Source organism: Terrapene carolina, unplaced genomic scaffold (genome assembly GCF_002925995.2).
Source record: "Terrapene carolina triunguis isolate 2854851 unplaced genomic scaffold, T_m_triunguis-2.0 Scaffold189, whole genome shotgun sequence".
Lineage (NCBI taxonomy): Eukaryota > Metazoa > Chordata > Testudines > Emydidae > Terrapene > Terrapene triunguis.
Window position 1 is genome coordinate 11,543,827 of NW_020664540.1, and position 18,842 is coordinate 11,562,668.

The 18,842-nt window shown below is 40.3% G+C and overlaps 1 protein-coding gene across 1 annotated transcript in view; it reads right to left on the reverse strand.

The window, feature by feature from the left end:
* Positions 1-18,842, reverse strand: part of PELI2 (pellino E3 ubiquitin protein ligase family member 2) — an 80,761-nt gene that overhangs the window by 8,470 nt on the left and 53,449 nt on the right. Inside the window, exon 2 of the mRNA XM_024195927.1 lies at positions 6,137-6,238. Coding sequence (XP_024051695.1) covers positions 6,137-6,238 — 102 coding nt within the window. The remainder of the gene's footprint in view (positions 1-6,136; positions 6,239-18,842) is intronic.

Here is an 18,842-nt window from a genome sequence, read left to right on the forward strand (position 1 = left end):
AGACTAACGCGGCTGCTACTCTGAAACCTGTCTTTGAAGATGGTGGGCCAAATTCTCTGATGATGTAAACAAGCGAAGACCCATTGACTTTAATGGAATTTTACTCAATGACAACAGAAGAGAATTTGACCCTACTACTTTAAACAGAACGTCGGAAGTATTGCTCTACTCTGAAAAATAAAGCTTTCATACTCAAATACATTCAGGGTCATCATTGCTTTATAGTACGTGTGACATTATTGCCATGAACTGAGACCATATAGATCATTGTTGCAACCAGGGTCCTATGGTTGCACCAGGTCTTGTACAGAGGAGGTCAAGTGGGGTGTCAATGGAAAGGTTGTAATTTGCTGGTTATGATTATGCTGTCTGTATGTGTGTATCATTTTTGTATTTGAAGTTATGATGATTGGCTATGTACTTGTATCTCAATGTGTTTGATTCTAAGTAGCCTCAGTGAAGCGTTTGGTCAGAAAGGACTATTCTCAGTAAGTGCCCAGTCAAGAAACACTTAACTGACAATGGACTTTGGTAGACGCCAATCCATATCTGAGCTTTCCTCGGAACGTTCAAACTAAAATGTAAACAATGGCATTGGCCTGCAAAAAGCTGAATCATTCATGGACATGTGACTTGCCCAGGTGGCTACAAACTCCATCTTGTTGCTGTGACTTTGCACAGAAGAACAAAGGAGTTTCTGCCCACAAGAGAGAATATAAAAGGCCCTGGAAGCCTCTCCATTTTGTCTTCAGCTGGCTCAAGAGATGGCCTCTCCACCCCCAAGAGATGCCTGAAAGAAACTGGAACAAAGGACAGTAACTATGGGGGTGTGAGTGATTGCTGGACCCAGACTAGGAAGGAGTCCAGTCTATGAAAGAAGCTTATTGGAACATCTCTGGGGGTGAGATTTCATCTGTAATCAGTTTCTTAATGTATTAGGCTTAGACTTGCGTGTTTTGTTTTGTTTTGCTTGGTAACTTACTTTGTTCTGTCTGTTATTACCTGGAACCACTTAAAGCCTACTTTTTATACTTAATACAATCACTTTTTGCTTATTAATTAACCCAGAGTAAGTAATTAATACCTGTGTGAGCAAAGAGCTGTGCATCTCTCTCTATCAGTGTTATAGAGGGAGGACAATTTATGAGTTTACCATGTATAAGCGTTATACAGAGTAAAACAGATTTATTTGGGGTTTGGATCCCATTGGGAGTTGGGTGTCTGGGTGCTGGAGACAGGAGCACTTCTTAAGCTGTTTTCAGTTAAGTCTGCAGCTTTGGGGCGCGTGGTTCAGACCTTGGGTCTGTGTTGGAGCAGAGTGGCATGTCTGGCTCAACAAGGCAGGGTTCTGGAGGCCCAAACTGGCAGAGAAAACAGGTTTAGAGGTAGTCTCAGCACATCAGGTGACAGTCCCAAGGGGATCTCTGTGACCGAACCCATCACAGAGGGGACAGCAGGCTCTGCAAGATTGCCATTGTGAGGCAAATCCTCAGCCAAAGTAGGGCTGCTCGCTCAGCTGCCTCTCCAATGGATCCGGACCTCAACATCGGGCCCCTGCCCCATGAGCCTCCCCAGCTGCACCTTCCACACCAGCTGAGTCGGCTGCGTAACCTGCAGCCGGCCTGCCTCCGAACTGTGCCTAGGAAACAGCTGTACATGCTCATGCTCCATACCCTTCACTTCCTCACCCTCGTATCCTGCCCTGACACCAAGAAGCAGGACCTCTTACCACCCGTGGAGGGTGATAAAAACACACCTACTTAATGATGATTCCCTATTTACAATTACATTTTGAGACTGATCAGTTACCCAGCATTTAATCCATTTAATGAATTCCAGGTTAATTTTTTCTCTAGTTTTTTGATCAAAATGTTGTGTGGTACCAAGTCAAATGCCCTACAGAAGACTAAGTATATTATGTCAACACTATTACATTTATCAACCAAACTTGTAATCTCATCAAAAAAAGGATACCAGGTTCATTTGACAGGATCTATTTTCCATAAATCCATACTGATGGCATTAACTGTATTAAACTCCTTTAGAGAGACCAGGTGGGTGAGGGAATATCTTTTATTGACCAACTTTTGTTCGTGAGAGAGACAAGCTTGTTCAAGCGCCCTGTGTAAGCTCAAAAGCGTGTCTCTTTCACCAACAGAAAAACTTTTTCTTGGATATTAGGAAAAACTTTTTCACTAGAAGGGTGGTGAAGCACTGGAATGGGTTACCTAAGGAGGTAGTGGAATCTCCTTCCTTAGGGTTTTTTACGGTCAGGCTTGACAAAGCCCTGGCTGGGATGATTTAGTTGGGGATTGGTCCTGCTTTGAGCAGGGGATTGGACTAGATGACCTGCTGAGGTCCCTTCCAACCCTGATATTCTATGAAAAGTTATTACCTCACCTAGCTTCTCTCTCAAATATCCTGGGACCAACACGGCTACAGCTTAACCTCCTTTAATTCTTTATTAATCAAGTCCCGTATAAGCAGCTCCATTATCTTGCCCAGGGTCAATATCAGGCTGACAGGCCTATAATTACCCAGGTCATCCCGTTTACCCTTTCAAAATAGTGGCACTACATTAGCTTTCTTCCAGTCTTCTGGCTCTGCAACTTCGCCAGTGTTCCAAGACTTTGGCCATGTCTATACTTACGGTGCAGTGTGGGGTATGTGTAGCTACACACTGCAGTGAAACGCAGCCTGTGTCCACACTTGTCACTGCAGTGTATAGCTACACACAGCAGTGAAAGGCGTCAGCAGCTCCCCACTGCGGCAACGAAAGATTCCAGCAGTGGGGAGTCAATGGGGAAAGGCTTCTCAGTGGGGAAGCAGCAAAACACTACACTACTAAAAACAGAAGGGTAGATTTGGGAGGCACTGCTTGGGTGTATAGAAAGCTGTGTAGGGCATACAGTCAATAATTCAGGCACATAGAGGATTCTTTTCTACTCTATTCGCCCAAGCTGTGTCTCACCATCCACACTGCTATTTATACCTATGCTAGCTGGGTGCAGTGTCTGCACTCTACACACTGCCTTAGGTGTGGACGTACTCTTCATTGAAAATCAACATTAACAGTCCAATGAGCACTTGAGCTGGATCTTTGAAAACTCCTGGATGTAAGTTATTTTGACCTGCTGATTTTAAAAGGTCTAACATCCTACTGCGATCCTAGTACAATGGAAAGAGTGGTATATGATATGACTAAATCTGTTTTTTTCCAAACCTAGAACAGAAATATTGAACATTTCTGCCTTTTCTACATTATTATTGATAGTGGGAAAATTCCAGCTCCAGCTGTCAAGAAAGGCCTGATTTTGTTTGTAAAAAAAATTCACTGTTGAGATCCACCAAAGTGAGAGAAAATAAAAGTGGAAAAACTGTACTGCACTGTAACCTATAGCTGGATCTGTGGACAAAAACCCAGAACAATACATCTCAGTAATATTCTCCTGTTTTATTAGTTTTCGTGGAAAAGCCCATTCTTCCTTTTCAATTTATTCATAATGGGCAATGTTTATTTGCTATGGCATGAAAGTACATTAAGAAAGCAAGACTATAGCAAAAACTACACTTCTCGTTAATCACTAAATGGAAGTAATAAGAATTCATGCATCACTAGATTCCCCTGGGAGAACTTTAGATGGAGCAAGAATAGAAAATGATTGGAGCAGAAGGTATTTACATTTGGATAGTTAGGCCATTTCCTCTCCTCATTGTGTCAACAGAAAGAAAACCAAGTGCTGAACACTTTTAAGTGCTACAGACTGAACAAAGGCGTTTAATAACGCAAAGTAGGATGATTTAATTACTGTTAAGATGAACGTGTGTGGCCTTGACAAGAAAAGATTGTGCAAGTTTTTTTCCTCAGCCTAGTGACCCTATGTACAGAAATTCTTTTTTTATATATATATAATTACTAGGGCTGTCAAGCGATTAAAAAAAGTAATTAATCGCACTGTTAATAATAGAATACTATTTATATAAGTATTTTTGGATGTTTTCCACATTTTCAAATATGTTGATTTCAATTACAACACAGAATACAAAGTGTACAGTGCTAACTGTATATTTTTTATTATAAATATTTGCACTGTAAAAACAAAAGAAATAGTATTTTTAAATTCACCTCATACAAGTACTGTAGTGCAATCTCTATCATGGAAGTTGAACGTACAAATATAGAATTATGTACAAAAAATAACTGCATTCAAAAATAAAACAAAGTCCACACATTCCTACTTCTTGTTCAGCCAATCGCTCAGATAAACAAGTTTGTTTACATTTGCAGGAGATAATGCTGCCCGCTTCTTGTTTACAATGTCACCTGAAAGCGACAACAGGCGTCTGCATGGCACCGTTGTAGCCAGCGTTGCAAGATATTTACATGCCAGACGAACTAAAGATTCATGTCCCTTCATGCTTTAACCACCATTCCAGAGGACATGCGTCCATGCTGATGATGGGTTCTGCCTGATAACAATGCAAAGCAGTGTAGACCAATGCATGTTCATTTTCATCATCTGAGTCAGATGCCACCAACAGAAGGTTGATTTTCTTTTTTGGTGGTTCAGGTTCTGTAGTTTCCGCATTGGAGTGTTGCTCTTTTAAGACTTCTGAAAGCATGCTCCAAACCCCGTCCCAATCAGATTTTGGAAGGCACATCAGATGCTTAAATCTTTAGAAACTTCACATTGGTACCTTCTTTGCGTTTTGTCAAATCTGCAGTGAAAGTGTGCTTAAAACGAACAACATGCTGGGTCATCATCCAAGACTGCTATAACATGAGATATATGGCAGAATGCAGGTGAAACACAGAGTAGGAGACATACAATTCTCCCTCAAGAAGTTGAGTCACAAATTTAATTAACACATTTTTTTAACGAGCGTCATCAGCATGGAAGAATATCCTCTGGAATGGTGGCTGAAGCATGAAGGGGCATACGAAAGCTTAGCAGATCTGGCATGTAAATACCTTGCAATGCCGGCTACTAAAGTGCCATGCGAATGTCTGTTCTCACTTTCAGGTGACATTGTAAATAAGAAGCGGGCAGCATTATCTCCCGTAAATGTAAACAAACTTGTTTGTCTTAGCGATTGGCTGAACAAGAAGTAGGACTGAGTGGACTTGCAGGCTCTAAAGTTTTACATAACTGCACTCAAAAACAAAACCATGTAACAAAAAAATCTACATTTGTAAGTTGCACTTTCACGATAAAGAGATTGCACTACAGTACTTGCAGGAGGTGAACTGAAAAATACTATTTCTTTTGTTTATCATTTTTACAGTGCAAATATTGGTAATAAAAATAATATAAAGTGAGCAGTGTACACTCTGTATTCTGTGTTGTAACTGAAATCAATATATTTGAAAATGTAGAAAAACATCCAAAATATTTAATAAATTTCAATTGGCATTCTATTGTTTAACAGTGCGATTAAATCTGCAATTAATCGCGATTAATTTTTTTGAGTTAATCACGAGTTAACTGCGATTAATCGACAGCCCTAAAAATGACATTAAAAAACAACCTACGTTAAGAGAATGTTACTGTTGCAAAGTCAAGCACTCAAAAGTTAGACAATGCCGGAAATAAGGCTGCCTATGCATCCTCAATTCAGCGTCCTTGTTTATATGCATTATGATGCAGTCTTTAATTACAAGATCACATATTATTTTTTCCATAGGACTCCTGCCTCCTTGAAGGCGTAGTTCTCATCCCTGGCTCTCACCCATGTTCCTATTCCTTGCCCCACCATCTTCTGCCCCCGTTTTGCTCCTGCCTCTCCCTTCCTTCTCCCATCTCCTGCTACCAGCTACTCCCTTGCTACTCTAACCCCTCTAACTCTAGTTGTATTCTGGGCCTTAGTGTTTCTTAATGCTCCCAAATACACTGCATGTGCCATTTTTACAGCTGCTATGGTATCCGTATGGAAAATAAACAGTGGTGGAAGGGTAAGGATGTTTAACAGATACTGGCTCTGGTTAAAAAGATAGCCTGTTCAATAGGAAGAGCAACTCTAAATATGGTCATGAGACTTCTATAGCACAAAGGTAGCACTTAAGAAAGAGTAGAAGTGGGGTTGCTTGCAGAGGGGCTGCATAACAAGTATACTATTTTAATAAGCAGAGTCTTACCTGAAACATATCTGTATCTTTATCATGTGTATACTCCACTACAACTGTTTGGTTTCTGGATAACGTATAAGAGATACTGTGCTGACCTTTACAGCTGATGGCCTGTTGAATAAGAGAACAAAAAGATATTTCCATTGCACATAAGCTTACTGTTAAACATTATAATCAGACTCATTTCACTATATAAACACCTGACAATAATCAGGAAAAAGAACAGTGTACTACAACATTCTATTACAAAGCTGAGTAAATCGACACACAAACAAACCCCCTTAGTTCTTACAATGGCTTTTCTGATTCAAGAACTGTATCTGTTTGGCTCCCTATGTATTTTCAGACTACAAGTGTAACTAATATTTGAGAAATTTAGATTCCCCAATCTATCAGATTTGTTTTTGAAATTTCATCATGAGCCTAAAATTACTACCCCTCAGAACCCCAGCATCCATATACCCCTCTCTGTCTTCCTTTGCACAAAAACAAAAAAGAAAAGTAGACACCACACTTACACTAGACTTATTTTTTATTAAAAAATTGATTTTATTCCATTTTTAGCAAGAATTATCTAAAGCTTAAATAGCATCAATTATTCACTGTTTTTATATATATGTATAAAGTAGTAACTCATTTGAAACAAAATGATTTTTAAGCTTTCTGAATTTGCCAGAATAGCATTACATTGAATATACAACATAACCATTATAAAAAAAAATATGAAAAAACCAAGTCCAGCAGATAACGGGATAATACATTAACTGCATATAAGTTCATAATAATTTCTAAAGAATATCCAATGCAAATAATACTTAACTTTTTCATAACACTTTTCAGCCTCATATATCAAAGCACAAAGTACTAAGGAGTTAATTTCTCTCTAATTTTCAGAAGGGGGTACTAAGGCAAGTGAAATACCAACTAAACTATCATCAGTGACACAAGACCATTAGAATCTAATAATTACATCTTCAAAAACAAAACAAATAACCAGCAAACATTAACTCATTCCAGATGAATTCTAGTTTTTAAAGACATAACAGTTTGGCTCAAGTTATTGAGATCAGCATAGTCTGCAAAATTAATAGTTATTCAGCATGCAGATGCATCTATATAAATAGAATTTCTGCAGCACAGAGTACGTGTAACAATATAATGGAAATTTAAGTGTTAAAAATGCCCAAGTTCAACATTGTCACAACACTACAAGATGATGCATAATTAATTATATCAACCGATGTTTAAAGAGATAGTCTATCACACTGGTGATTTATTCATATTTCTCTTGATCTACAAAATGACAAGTATCCTATATGGAAAGGGATAGTTAAATTGAGCAGCTTGGTATACTTTTCTTTATTGCTTCAGATAAAACAATTTTCAGGGACTTTATTTCACTGAGACATTTTAACTGATCCCAAAGCAATAGAGTTCATTTCTTAAATGAATCACAAAAAGCTTTTTGGAGTACCATTAAAGACCCGAGAAAGCCACAAAAAACAAGGAAACAGCAAAGTCTAACATTTCAGAATGACAAACCTTTTAAAAAAAAATCACACTACTGTAAGAAAGAAGAAATGTTTCCCATTGTTCTAGGTGAAGATGTTTAGCCATATTTCAGTTTCATGGAATATAATTTACAACATTAAAGAGGTTACAAGATTTCAGGCTATGTTGTTTTGTTTTATGAATTTAACTTCAATGGACAAAAACTGGACCATTTTAAATTATGAATTTATACATGCACAGTGATCACTGATAAGCTAATTCCTCCATAGATTTATGCAATCTATCCCACATAATTATAACTGCTATAATGTATAAATAAATTACAGAAGTTCCATGCCTTTATAACTTTCCATTGATCATAACTGTCTCACCATCTGTTGAAGTCACCTGTTATCTATTTAGGTCCCATCTTGCCACTGAAGTCAACGGGGCTCCATACAAGTCAGCAGTCTGCCAGCACATCAAAAATTGCAGGATTGGGCCTTAGATTGTAAACTGTATCGGGCAGGGACAATCTTTTACGTTTTGTACATACAACACTTAGCACAATAGGGTCCTGAGCCCTGACTATGGTCTGTGGGTGCTACTGTAGTAGAAATAATATAGTGAAACCAGCACATGTAATACAAATCATACAATTTTTAAACATAGAAAGCAGCAAAGCTTAATATAGATAACCACATTTACAAAAACATTAAGACAAATTTAGTATATAAACACACGACAAACATTAATGGGGTTGGAAAGATTAATTACCAACCCTAGAAACAATTCTGGAAACACAAGTCCTATCTGTCTCAGAGCTAATGGGCACTTTATATAGTGCTGTCTATAACTGAAAGAGCAAATCAAGTGAACTTTTAGCCTACACCATTAAACTAGTCTGATTTTTTTTTTTTTTGCAGCATACCATTCTATTGCTGTCAATGTAAAGAATGTTTTCTACTTCTGTAACATACTATGGATCTTTACAGGTATTAATTATGTGGCATAGATTGCATAAATCTAATTAGAATTTTGGCTCCCTTAACATGTCTAATCGTTATTAGACTGACCTGGACCAATACTTTCTCTGAAAAAAACTAGGCCAGGACATGCCTATAAGTTATTTTTATCTCCATTTCTCCAGCCATTAGATTAGAGTCCAGCCCTCACTAGTCAGTAAGCAGTCTAATGCAACCAGAAAAACAAATCTTTTTGATGTATGAGCTGTAATATTAGGCCCTTCATAAATGTCACCATATTCCAATGAATCCTATACCACACGCTCACTAATGCATTACGGCTTTAACTCCAGTACTCTCATTTGATTCCCGTTAGCAATTTACTAGGTGACCTAAGCAGTAGATGCCTTATTTTAAACCCATATACTAGCTACTTTAGAAGCTGGTTTACCTGAAATGACTTTTAGGTTAACTCCTCATAACCTACGCTTTAGAAAAATTCATTAATATTGCCAAAGGCTGTCATTTTCTTAGGATTTGAGAAATGAAAATCACATTTGAAGAAATGTATCTAGCAATGGATGCAACTTTTCCAATGTTATGTCAGCAGGGTTTTTCTCCCCCTTCCATTGAAAAACTGGGTTTAAATAATATGAATTTAGCAGTGTATTTCCTGGTATTGCATAACTGCTTTCCAAAATGCTAAGAAATTGTTCAAAGTGTACAAGAAGACATACTTTCCACAGTGAATACAGCACAGGCAGTTGCTCCAGTTCAAAGAAATTTCATATGCATTTTTATTACTTGCCTTAGAAAGCAATTGGCCACTAAAGTAAAACTGTAAAGTCAAAGAATTAAAAATCTGTCATTTGTTTCTAGTAGCACCCAGTGCATCGGGCATTGTATAAGCACAGAAAGGTACAGACCCTACCTTTCTAACAACTTGCACTAAGAAACAAAAGACAGAGAAACAGTGGGGGTGGGGGAAAGACAGAAAAAAATCAAGTAAGATGGTCAGGTGGCAATCTGCCACTGCCAGATTATGAAAAGTTTTAACATCACAATTAAATAAAAAGTTACACAATCCCAAATTACTCCTACAATCATGTCACAGTATTGCCAAATCCCAAAGCCTTCCAAAAGACCCTACAGAAAGTCATGAGACTGTTTTAAATCTTGTTATTTTAAAGTACTTCAATTTGGTTAGTTTTATTTGCCTTTGGTTTTTTTTGAGCCTTTACCATTTGTGCTTTCAAGCTTTCCACCACAACCACGAAGGACAGTTTATTTCATTTAAAAAAAATAAACACAGCTGAGATTGTGATGTAATTGTACTGCTCCAGGAGCTGGCGTTTTGAGAAAACACACTAAATATCACAAGATCTGTAATAAAATTGCAAGTTGGCATCTGATTTAATTCATTACCCAAAAACTTCATTAATGCAGCACCTCAACACCTCCTGGAACATCAACCACACCTATAGTTAAACCTCTGAAAACCAGGAAATAGAGACATAGAGGTACACATGAGCCCTGCAACCTTAATTCTTCCCCTGGGAGCCGGCAAGAGTTACTTGGGGGGAGTGGGGTGTAGGGTAAGTTTGTTTCTGCCAGGGCTGCCCTACAATAAACAGACATCAGGAGTAATTAAGTAATGTGCCATTTTACGTGCTGTGGTGTGTCCCACAATTGTATTCTCTCATTTGTCTGCATGCACTCCAACTGCCCTACTAGGGTGACCAGATAGCAAGTATGAAAAATCAGGACAGAGTGTGTGGGGTAATAGGCACCTATATAAGAAAAATCCCCCAATATCGGGACTGTCCCTATAAAATCGGGACATCTGATCACCCTATGTCCTACATTGTGTTAGGGACAGCTGTATTGACTGGTGCAGGGATTACTGCAGCAGGTTGCCACAGTGCATGCTGAAACATGAAGAAAGGTGCATCTGCCCCCAAAGAGATCATGGACGGCTCATTTCTGTGGGGAAATACGTTGGTTGTGCAAGTAGAACACAGCAGCCTGTTTGCCATGGAGATTTGCAGCAGTTAGTGCACTATAGCTCAGAGGCAAGGGAACGTGCTGTTCCAGAGGGAATCCTTAGGACAAGAGGTGCTAACATCGGGCCACTCTGGTTTGTGAAAAGTAGGTGAAGTGGTTGAGCACAGGCTGGGTGTATGTATACACTGCAGCTGGAAGCAAGCTTCCCAACCTGAGCAGATAGACTTGTGTTAGCAGGGCTCACACTAGCAAACTAACAATAACTGTGTAGACATCACAGCTGGGGCACTGAAGCTTATGGGGCTGGGTGGGCTTGAGACTCTGAGTCACAACATCTACATAGCTATTTTTAGCATGCTAGAGTGAGCCAGGCCAGCACAAGTTTACCTATCCAGGCTGCAAGGCTTGCTCTCAGCTACAGTGTAAACATACCATGCAGTGTTCACGGAGCCTGCCCTAAATACGACGTTTGCTTTAGTGAGGACGCAGTTTGAAAGGTTTTTCCTACTCAGCTGTGCAAGTAGGCCGGTACGCTCCGGTACACCGTACCAGCAAGCTATTTATAGCCGGTACGGCATACCGGAAAGACAGCAGCAGAATGCCGGCAGTTGCTCTGGCGGCTGTACCGCCCCCAGCCCTGTCTCTGACAGGGCCGCTGCTGTAGTACAAGGAAGGACGGAGACATAGCTCTGTGCCTGGAAGGGCAGGGTGCGGGGCTGGGAGGGGCAGCGGGGAAAGGAGAAGAATGCTGGCAGCTCCTCCGGTGGCTGTACCGCCGGCCTCCAGCCTCGACTCCCCCATGAAGCCCTGTCTCCAGCACAGCAGGACTTGGGCGGAGGACAGAGCTACCCCGCCCCGGGTAACATGGGACGGCTGTGGGATGGGGACAGGGAGAACGTGGGGGCCCCAGGTTGGGCGGTGAGGAGTCACATGGAGGGTCACGTGCCCCCCCCTTAGCTCGTGCCCACCTCCGCATACTGGTAAAACATGGATTTTACTTGCACTCCTGTTCCTATTATACCATGTGCTGCATCCTGCAGTGCTCTATATTATCTGGAAGGGCAGAGTGATGTGTTGCCCTGATAGACAAGATGGGACATCACTCAGAGGGAAGAATTCAGGTTGTGGGGTGGGGCTGACGTATACCTTCTGGAGAGGTACAAGGCAGTGCCGGTCAACCTTAACTTTAATGCTGAGTTCTGAGGTAGTGAATTTCCTCTTTTTGATGAAATGGTGGTAGTGCAGGAGGTACAACTGGCACGTACCTTTGGGTACGGAGGCTAAAGGAACACATCACTGCCACTCAGCTACCAACTCTGCCCTCTTTCTGGTGCCTCCATGACTCCTGTACTGCTCCAGGGGCCAAGTGGAAACCAACAGGCTCCGAGGAGCACATCTATCAAATAGATGCAGCAAGGGGGAGTGGAGTGGAGCCCCAGATGCTGTATTCCACTTTGAGGATTAGAGGGAAGGGGTTCTGCAAAACTTTCCGGATCGTGGGAGAACTGAAGAGATATGAACGAATCCAGTCATCCCTGGGTTCTCGTCCCCTAGAGTCTTCGCCCCTATTATGGAATACCCATTTTCAAGATAATCTAGCCATGCATGTTTTTAAAGCAATTTGACTATGGGCTCCTTGTTGGGAGGGGGTCCTATATCTGAGGAATTCCTTGACTGAATGACCCCAAGTTTACACCCAAGTAGTATTCCCCTACCCCTACTCCTCCCGTGACATACAAATATTTATAAGAATCTCACTATCCATGCATGTGGATTTTAGAATAATTTATTAAAATCAGCTCCTTATTAAGCATGCGTTAACTGAGTACCCCTTGACTAAATAACCCCACCAACACCACTGACTAGCCTGGCCCCCAACATCGGTAGCACAACTACTGGTATGGTTGCATCAGCATTTCCATTTTGAACACAGGTGAAAAAAAGGATGTACAAAAATTCTGTTTTGGGTTAGAGTATTATTTTGAAATGTATATTACTCTCTGTATTAGTGCACAGGGGAGCAATATCAATTGAAGTTTGATATGACTTTTAAAGAGGGGCACATGACTAAAGTTTTATTTCTTTCAGACCCTTTTTTCTAGGAACTACACCAACTTCAAGGATGAAATTGATAAGTGTGAATCCTTTGTTTGCATAGAGTTAAAGAGAAATAGGGAAAGGAGATTTTAGCTAGTGAATGAGGGATGGTGAAAAAGGTAAGAAACATATTTCCAATGGCCATGAATCCAAAAGTCAGAGTTAGTGGAGATTTTGGTACTGGAAAAAGAAATTATGGCAAATGAAATGTTGTCCAAATCAGAATAGAATCTCCTGACCATTTAAAACTAGGAATTTCGATACCAATTATGAGATGGTTTCAAATAAAATTCCTTTCAATTCATATAGTCCTACTATTTGTACCTAAAGACTGATGGTTTGCAGTTTTTTTATTCCATAGTAATGTAAAAACTAAACATCAATTAGCCAGAATTATTGCTTCTATAGTACTAGACTTCAATAAAGCTGGAAATGTATACTGACTTATGATAGCCGACACAAAAAAATTATACTTAATAGTTGTAACCTTTGGCAAGAGAACATTGTCATGGAAACTTCATGGGCTTTGTATGCATGGAGAGGGAGGGGAAAAGTACCCACATCAACCAGAATCTGAGAAACAGCTGTTTAAAAAAAGTCTCTCCATCTGCTTCCTATTCAGCCACATACCAGCTCTTCTTTTCATGTTATTGCTTTCCTTATAAACAGAACAAGTGAGCGTTTATATTAGCATTACAACAAGGTCTTTAAGCTTAAGGAATTTCAGCCTACTGTGCATATGTTATCTGGGTATCCACACTAACACCTCCTGAGCATTTAACCTCTCAGCTGTCAACATTTTCCCACCAACAGCTAAATGAATATCCTGGAACACTCATGAGATTGCCCTCAGTCAAAGGGTTAGCAAATCCAGACAGCAAAAGGAAAGGAAAGGAGATGCCACTAACACAAAGGTAAACAAAACCAAGTTTTTAAAAAAGCTGCATTTATTGAACATTTTCACGACAAGAAATATTTGCAGAACTAGGCAAATTTGTGTTAAAATTAAATGGGCAAAAAAACCTGTGCACAAATTTGTTAACTCCAACATTTACTGAAGAGATTTCAATGTAGCTCATGGTCATTTTCTAAAACCAAATGATAATCAGCCTCATAGTTAAAATCATTCAATAAATCCCTAATTTGAAACACCGTAAAAGGAAGGTATTTTTGCAGTTTCCGGGCCATGTACAGTCCGGGTGTAACTTGCACCAGGGCTACATTTGACTTCCTGTCAACATGGTACAAACGATACATGGAAAGCTTTTTTCAAAGAGACAAATGTGGCTAAAAGGGACTTCAAACTAGTTTTGTATGAATGTAATTCTGGCAATGTTGTATTTCCTTAAAGAACAGTATTCAGATTGAATTTACAGATACTACTGTGGAAGCAGAAAAAGAACTGTCATGCATTGCAGTTCTTTTCTGACAGTTCTTTTTCTGCTTCCACACTACTGTTATAGGGTACTACACAAAGCGGCTGAACTTAAATATTCCTTTGGAGTCATCATCAGGTGATTTCTCATGTAATATAATCCACTTAAGAGGAACAGTGATAAACCCCATACAATTCAATGGGGCAAGCTCACCATATCTGGTACCTGGAAATGTATTGCAGTGATTAAGTAATGGATTCTCAGTTCCTTTAAATGTCATGCCTGACATAGCTACTGTGACTGAGTTTGCATGCAAACAGATTTATAGCCCTACAGACCACCTCAGTCTGGTGACTGCAAAACAATCCTTCAGTGAAACCTATGGTACGTGGAAGCAATTGGTATTAGCTAGAATTAGGGTTTCCAGGCATCCAGTTTTCGACCAGACCGCCCGGTCAAAAAGGGACCCTGGAGGCTCTAGTCAAAACTGCTGACCGTGCCGCTAAAAGTCCAGTCAGCGGCACAGCGGGGCTAAGGCAGGCTCCGTGCCTGCCCTGGCTCTGCATGGTTCCTGGAAGAACTCAGACTGACTTTTCTCTAAATACACAGCTCTCTTCATGATTGGTGTGACATCACCAACAGAATGGATTATGAGCTATCACACCAAAGAGGAGCATATGATCCACAGTGGAACTAGTTGGAATGCTCATAGAGGGAGGAGAGAATTCGCTACAAATGGAGTGTACAAGAGATAGGAGGAGATGAGGGTTTAAGACCTGCAAGTCACTGCTGAAGTTTACAAAATCATTTAATAAAAATGAATGATCACCAGCATAACACACTAGGGTTTAATGGTGTCAGGAGATCTGTCCCTCCAACTATTTCAAATAGAGAAAGAAAATTTTAAGGGCATTAGTCTCTTCCCCCTTTTCCCACTACCAAACCATTTTTTCCTCTCCTTCCATCTCCTATCAAATGACCTTCTCTCTCCTGTGATGCTGGGAGATCAATTGCCAACTCATGCCAAGCCCCCTAGACCTCACTGAACAAATGCATAGGTGGAAACCAATCTGGTTCACTGTTAGTATTATTGAGAGAGATTAGATTTATAAAAATGTGTCTAGTGCTTAAACTTTATGAAATGCTTGTAAAGTGGCTGTATGCATTAATCTTTCTTATAATATCTGTATCCCACGTTATAAGGTAATGTTTAAGTGTTTGCTCAGTAACTATATAAATATTTGCTCTGAAACTGTTAACCCAGGTGTCACCTCTTCTCCAACAAAAGAAGGCTCAGACACCAGACAAGCCATTGTGGAACATCAGTGGACAAAAGGCTTTGTTGATTGCTCGCCCCACACACATGAAAAGGAGACATGCACAAGCCCTCGTCTTATCAGCTTGAACTCTATGGGGAGGGAATAAAAATCTTTGTCAAGAAGAAATCATCTCTATGTTGCTTGAACTCAGAGGAGCAAAGATTCCTAGGCATAAGCAAGAGATCCCCAGCTGTTTAGCACTAAAGGATATATAGAGCTTGGACATTACAGCAACTTCTATTATCGTCTGGAACCTAAGACTAACTCATTTGTATATGTTTACCTGCTTTTAATCTTGTAAACAATCCATTTCTTTTTCTCAATTAATAAATCTGCAGTTAGTTTATGATAGGATTGGCTGCAAGCATGGTCTTTGGTGAGAGACCTAGGGTGCACTTGACCTCTGGTAAGTGACTGGTCCTTTGGGATTGAGAGTAACCAGAGCATTGTTGTGATATTTGGTGCAAGGGACCATCCATCACAAAGGCAAGCTTGCCTGAGTGGCAAGATAGATCGGAGTACCCAAGAGGACTGTCTGTGACTACATGTTAAGGCTGTTATAGTGCTTGAGGAGTTCACACTTGATACTTGGCTGGTGAAATCTAAGTATAGAACTCATAACCAATTTGCGGTTTCTGCCCTGCTTCGTCACAGTCTGCCCTCAGGTTGGTACTCCCACTCCTGCAGCCCTCCAGGCAGCTTGACATCTCCTGTCTACATCTACCCAATATTTGGATTATCTTTTCTCCCATTATCCACTTTTCATTTTTCTCCCCCTCACAGGAATATTTATCCAGCCTTGAGACTGGCAACCACATCGAAGTGCAACAGGAAGAGAATCTTGATTTAAGTAATCAATTTTAATTATGTTTTGCATTTGTACTTTTGAGTTACTTTCCTAAAGAAAGTTATCAACCGATGAGAATTAACCTATTACACCACACTGATCTGAAACTAAATACAGCCTTTACACTAAATCGGTGCTTCTTTTTGCTAACCAGGAGGATGTGCTATATCTATATTCATTTATTTAAGCAATTATGAAGCCTTACATTTATTCAGATTCTTAATGTTGATGTATTTTATTTTGTTACAAAATGGTGAAAGATGCATTACTTATTTACTAGATATTAATATTTTATTTGTGATTAGCTCTATTAGCATGTAAATTCAAATTCAATTAAAATCACAAAACAGTTTTTAATAAACGTTTTTTTCTTCTGTATCCAGCACATTTGAGGTAGTTTTGTCAAAGAGTTTATCAAAACATTTACATTTAAAACTGATTTATTAAAGGAAAAATCTGTAGTTAGTGAATTGATCTGATTGTTTCTGGTCACCATGTCCTTTGGGATTTTAGAACTAATAGATCTCATCCTCGCTCATGTAGTTTTTCTTCATAGGTTGGTAAAGAAAAAGAAGCCTTCCTGCTTTTTCAATTCCCAATTAGTTTCTTAACCTTGAATGAACAAATTATTGTACTGAACTAGTTGAATAAACTGAAATGAACAGAATACTCTCTGCACCTGCAGAAGAGGCTACTGCTGTCAAAAGCTGGTTTAGCATTTCAATGATCTCTAGTTCCAAGTGCTTAGCCAGTGACTTCCACCCATTCAGTAGTATGACTTTCTTTAAAACTTGGCAGTAAACGTACTGCTTAAATATTTTTTTGTCTTTAAATGATGTTAATAGATTATAAATTCAGTCTTTAATATTGGACAACCTATTTTAAAATAGATTTTTAGAGGGTTTATTTTAAAAATAAAGTTTAAAGTAAAAAAAAAAATCGAATTTAAATAAAATCAATTTATTTAATGCTTTTTTTGAATCCTCCCTACCTTCCTTTGGCCTCTGCTTTCTCAGCTTCTCACTCCCTGAAGACTGCAGGGGCACAAGCTACTGCAAATGCCTCAGAAAGGGAAGCAGAGCTGAGGGCATGACCTCCCCAAAAATCAAATGCAGACTGGGGCACAGCTAGGAATTAGACATATTATTTAACTGAATTGTTAGTCCAAAAGTGTGGAGTTTTCCCTCAGTGAAGCTCTGCACCAGGGAATGGAGGAGAAGCTGCTTGCTGATGTGGAGGCAAATAAAACCAACCCTCTCCCCCAACAAAAAACAAAACAACCTACAGTAACTCCTCACTTAACGTCTTCCCGGTTAACGCTGTTTCGTTGCTGATCAATTAGAGAACATGCTCGTTTAAAGTTGCGCAATGCTCCCTTATAACGTTGTTTGGCAGCTGCCTGCTTTGTCCACTTTTTGCAGAAAGAGCAGCCTGTTGCAGCTAGCTGGTGGGGGCTCGGAAGCAGGGTGGACTGGCACCCTCCCCCCTTCAGCTCCCCGCTCCCCTAAGTTCCCTGTGCGGCAGCCGCATAGCAGGCTATCAGTTGCTGGCAGTTCAGCTATCCCTTCCTCAACTGCCATGTGCTGCTTCTGCCCTCTGCCTTGGAGCTGCTCCCAGGAGCCTCCTGCTTGTTGTGCGGGGGTGATGGGGGAGGAAGAGGAGTGCTAATGTCAGGGTGTCCCCCTCCCCTCCTGCTCCTTTTACCCCATCTCCACAGAGCGGCGGGGGACAGGGGGGACGACAACAGGGCTAATGACGGAGGAAGTTTGCTGGCAGCAGCTGCTATCTCAACTTGCTGATCTACTTAAAAAGGCAGTGTACTTAGAGGGGGTCAGCGTACTTAAAGGGGCAAGCGCGTCTCTCTCTCTCTCATATACACAGGGTGTACATCTGTCTGTCTCTCTCTGCCATGCTGTCTCCCCTCCCTCCATCCATGCTGCCTTGTAGAGTGAGAAGCTACATTAACAACAATGTGTTAACCGTTGAGGGCTCAGCCGAGTGCTAGTTCATCATTTAGCAGTAAGGCATTCCCTGGGAAATATCCCACCCTCTGACTCCACCACCTCAACCAAGCTTCACAATCATCATTGCTGTGTACAATATTAAATTGTTTAAAACTTATACAGTGTATATGTGTGTGTGAGTGTGTGTGTATATATTTATATAGTCTTGTCTGGCGAAAAAAGTTACCCTGGAACCTAAGCCCCCGCTCCCCATTTACATTAATTCTTATGGGGAAATTGGATTTGCTTAACATAGCATTTTTCAGGAACAGAACTACAATGTTAAGCGAGGAGTTACTGTACAGGAATCTTCTGGCAGCAGGGAAGTCTTGCTACTCTATTGGCATGTCTGGTTCTGCCCCTAATCTGGAAGCAGGCTGAAGTAGCTACTGTAATGGATCTGTGGACCTTAGCACAAAGAAACAGGCAATTTGACTACAGCTACTTTGCATCACTTTGGCCTGGTCTACACTAGGCTTTTATGTCGAATTTAGCGCCGTTACATCGAATTAACCAGCACCCGTCCACACCACGAAGCTATTTAGTTCGACATAGAGCTCTCTTAAATTCGACTTCTGTACTCCTCCCCAACGAGAGGAGTAGCGCTAAATTC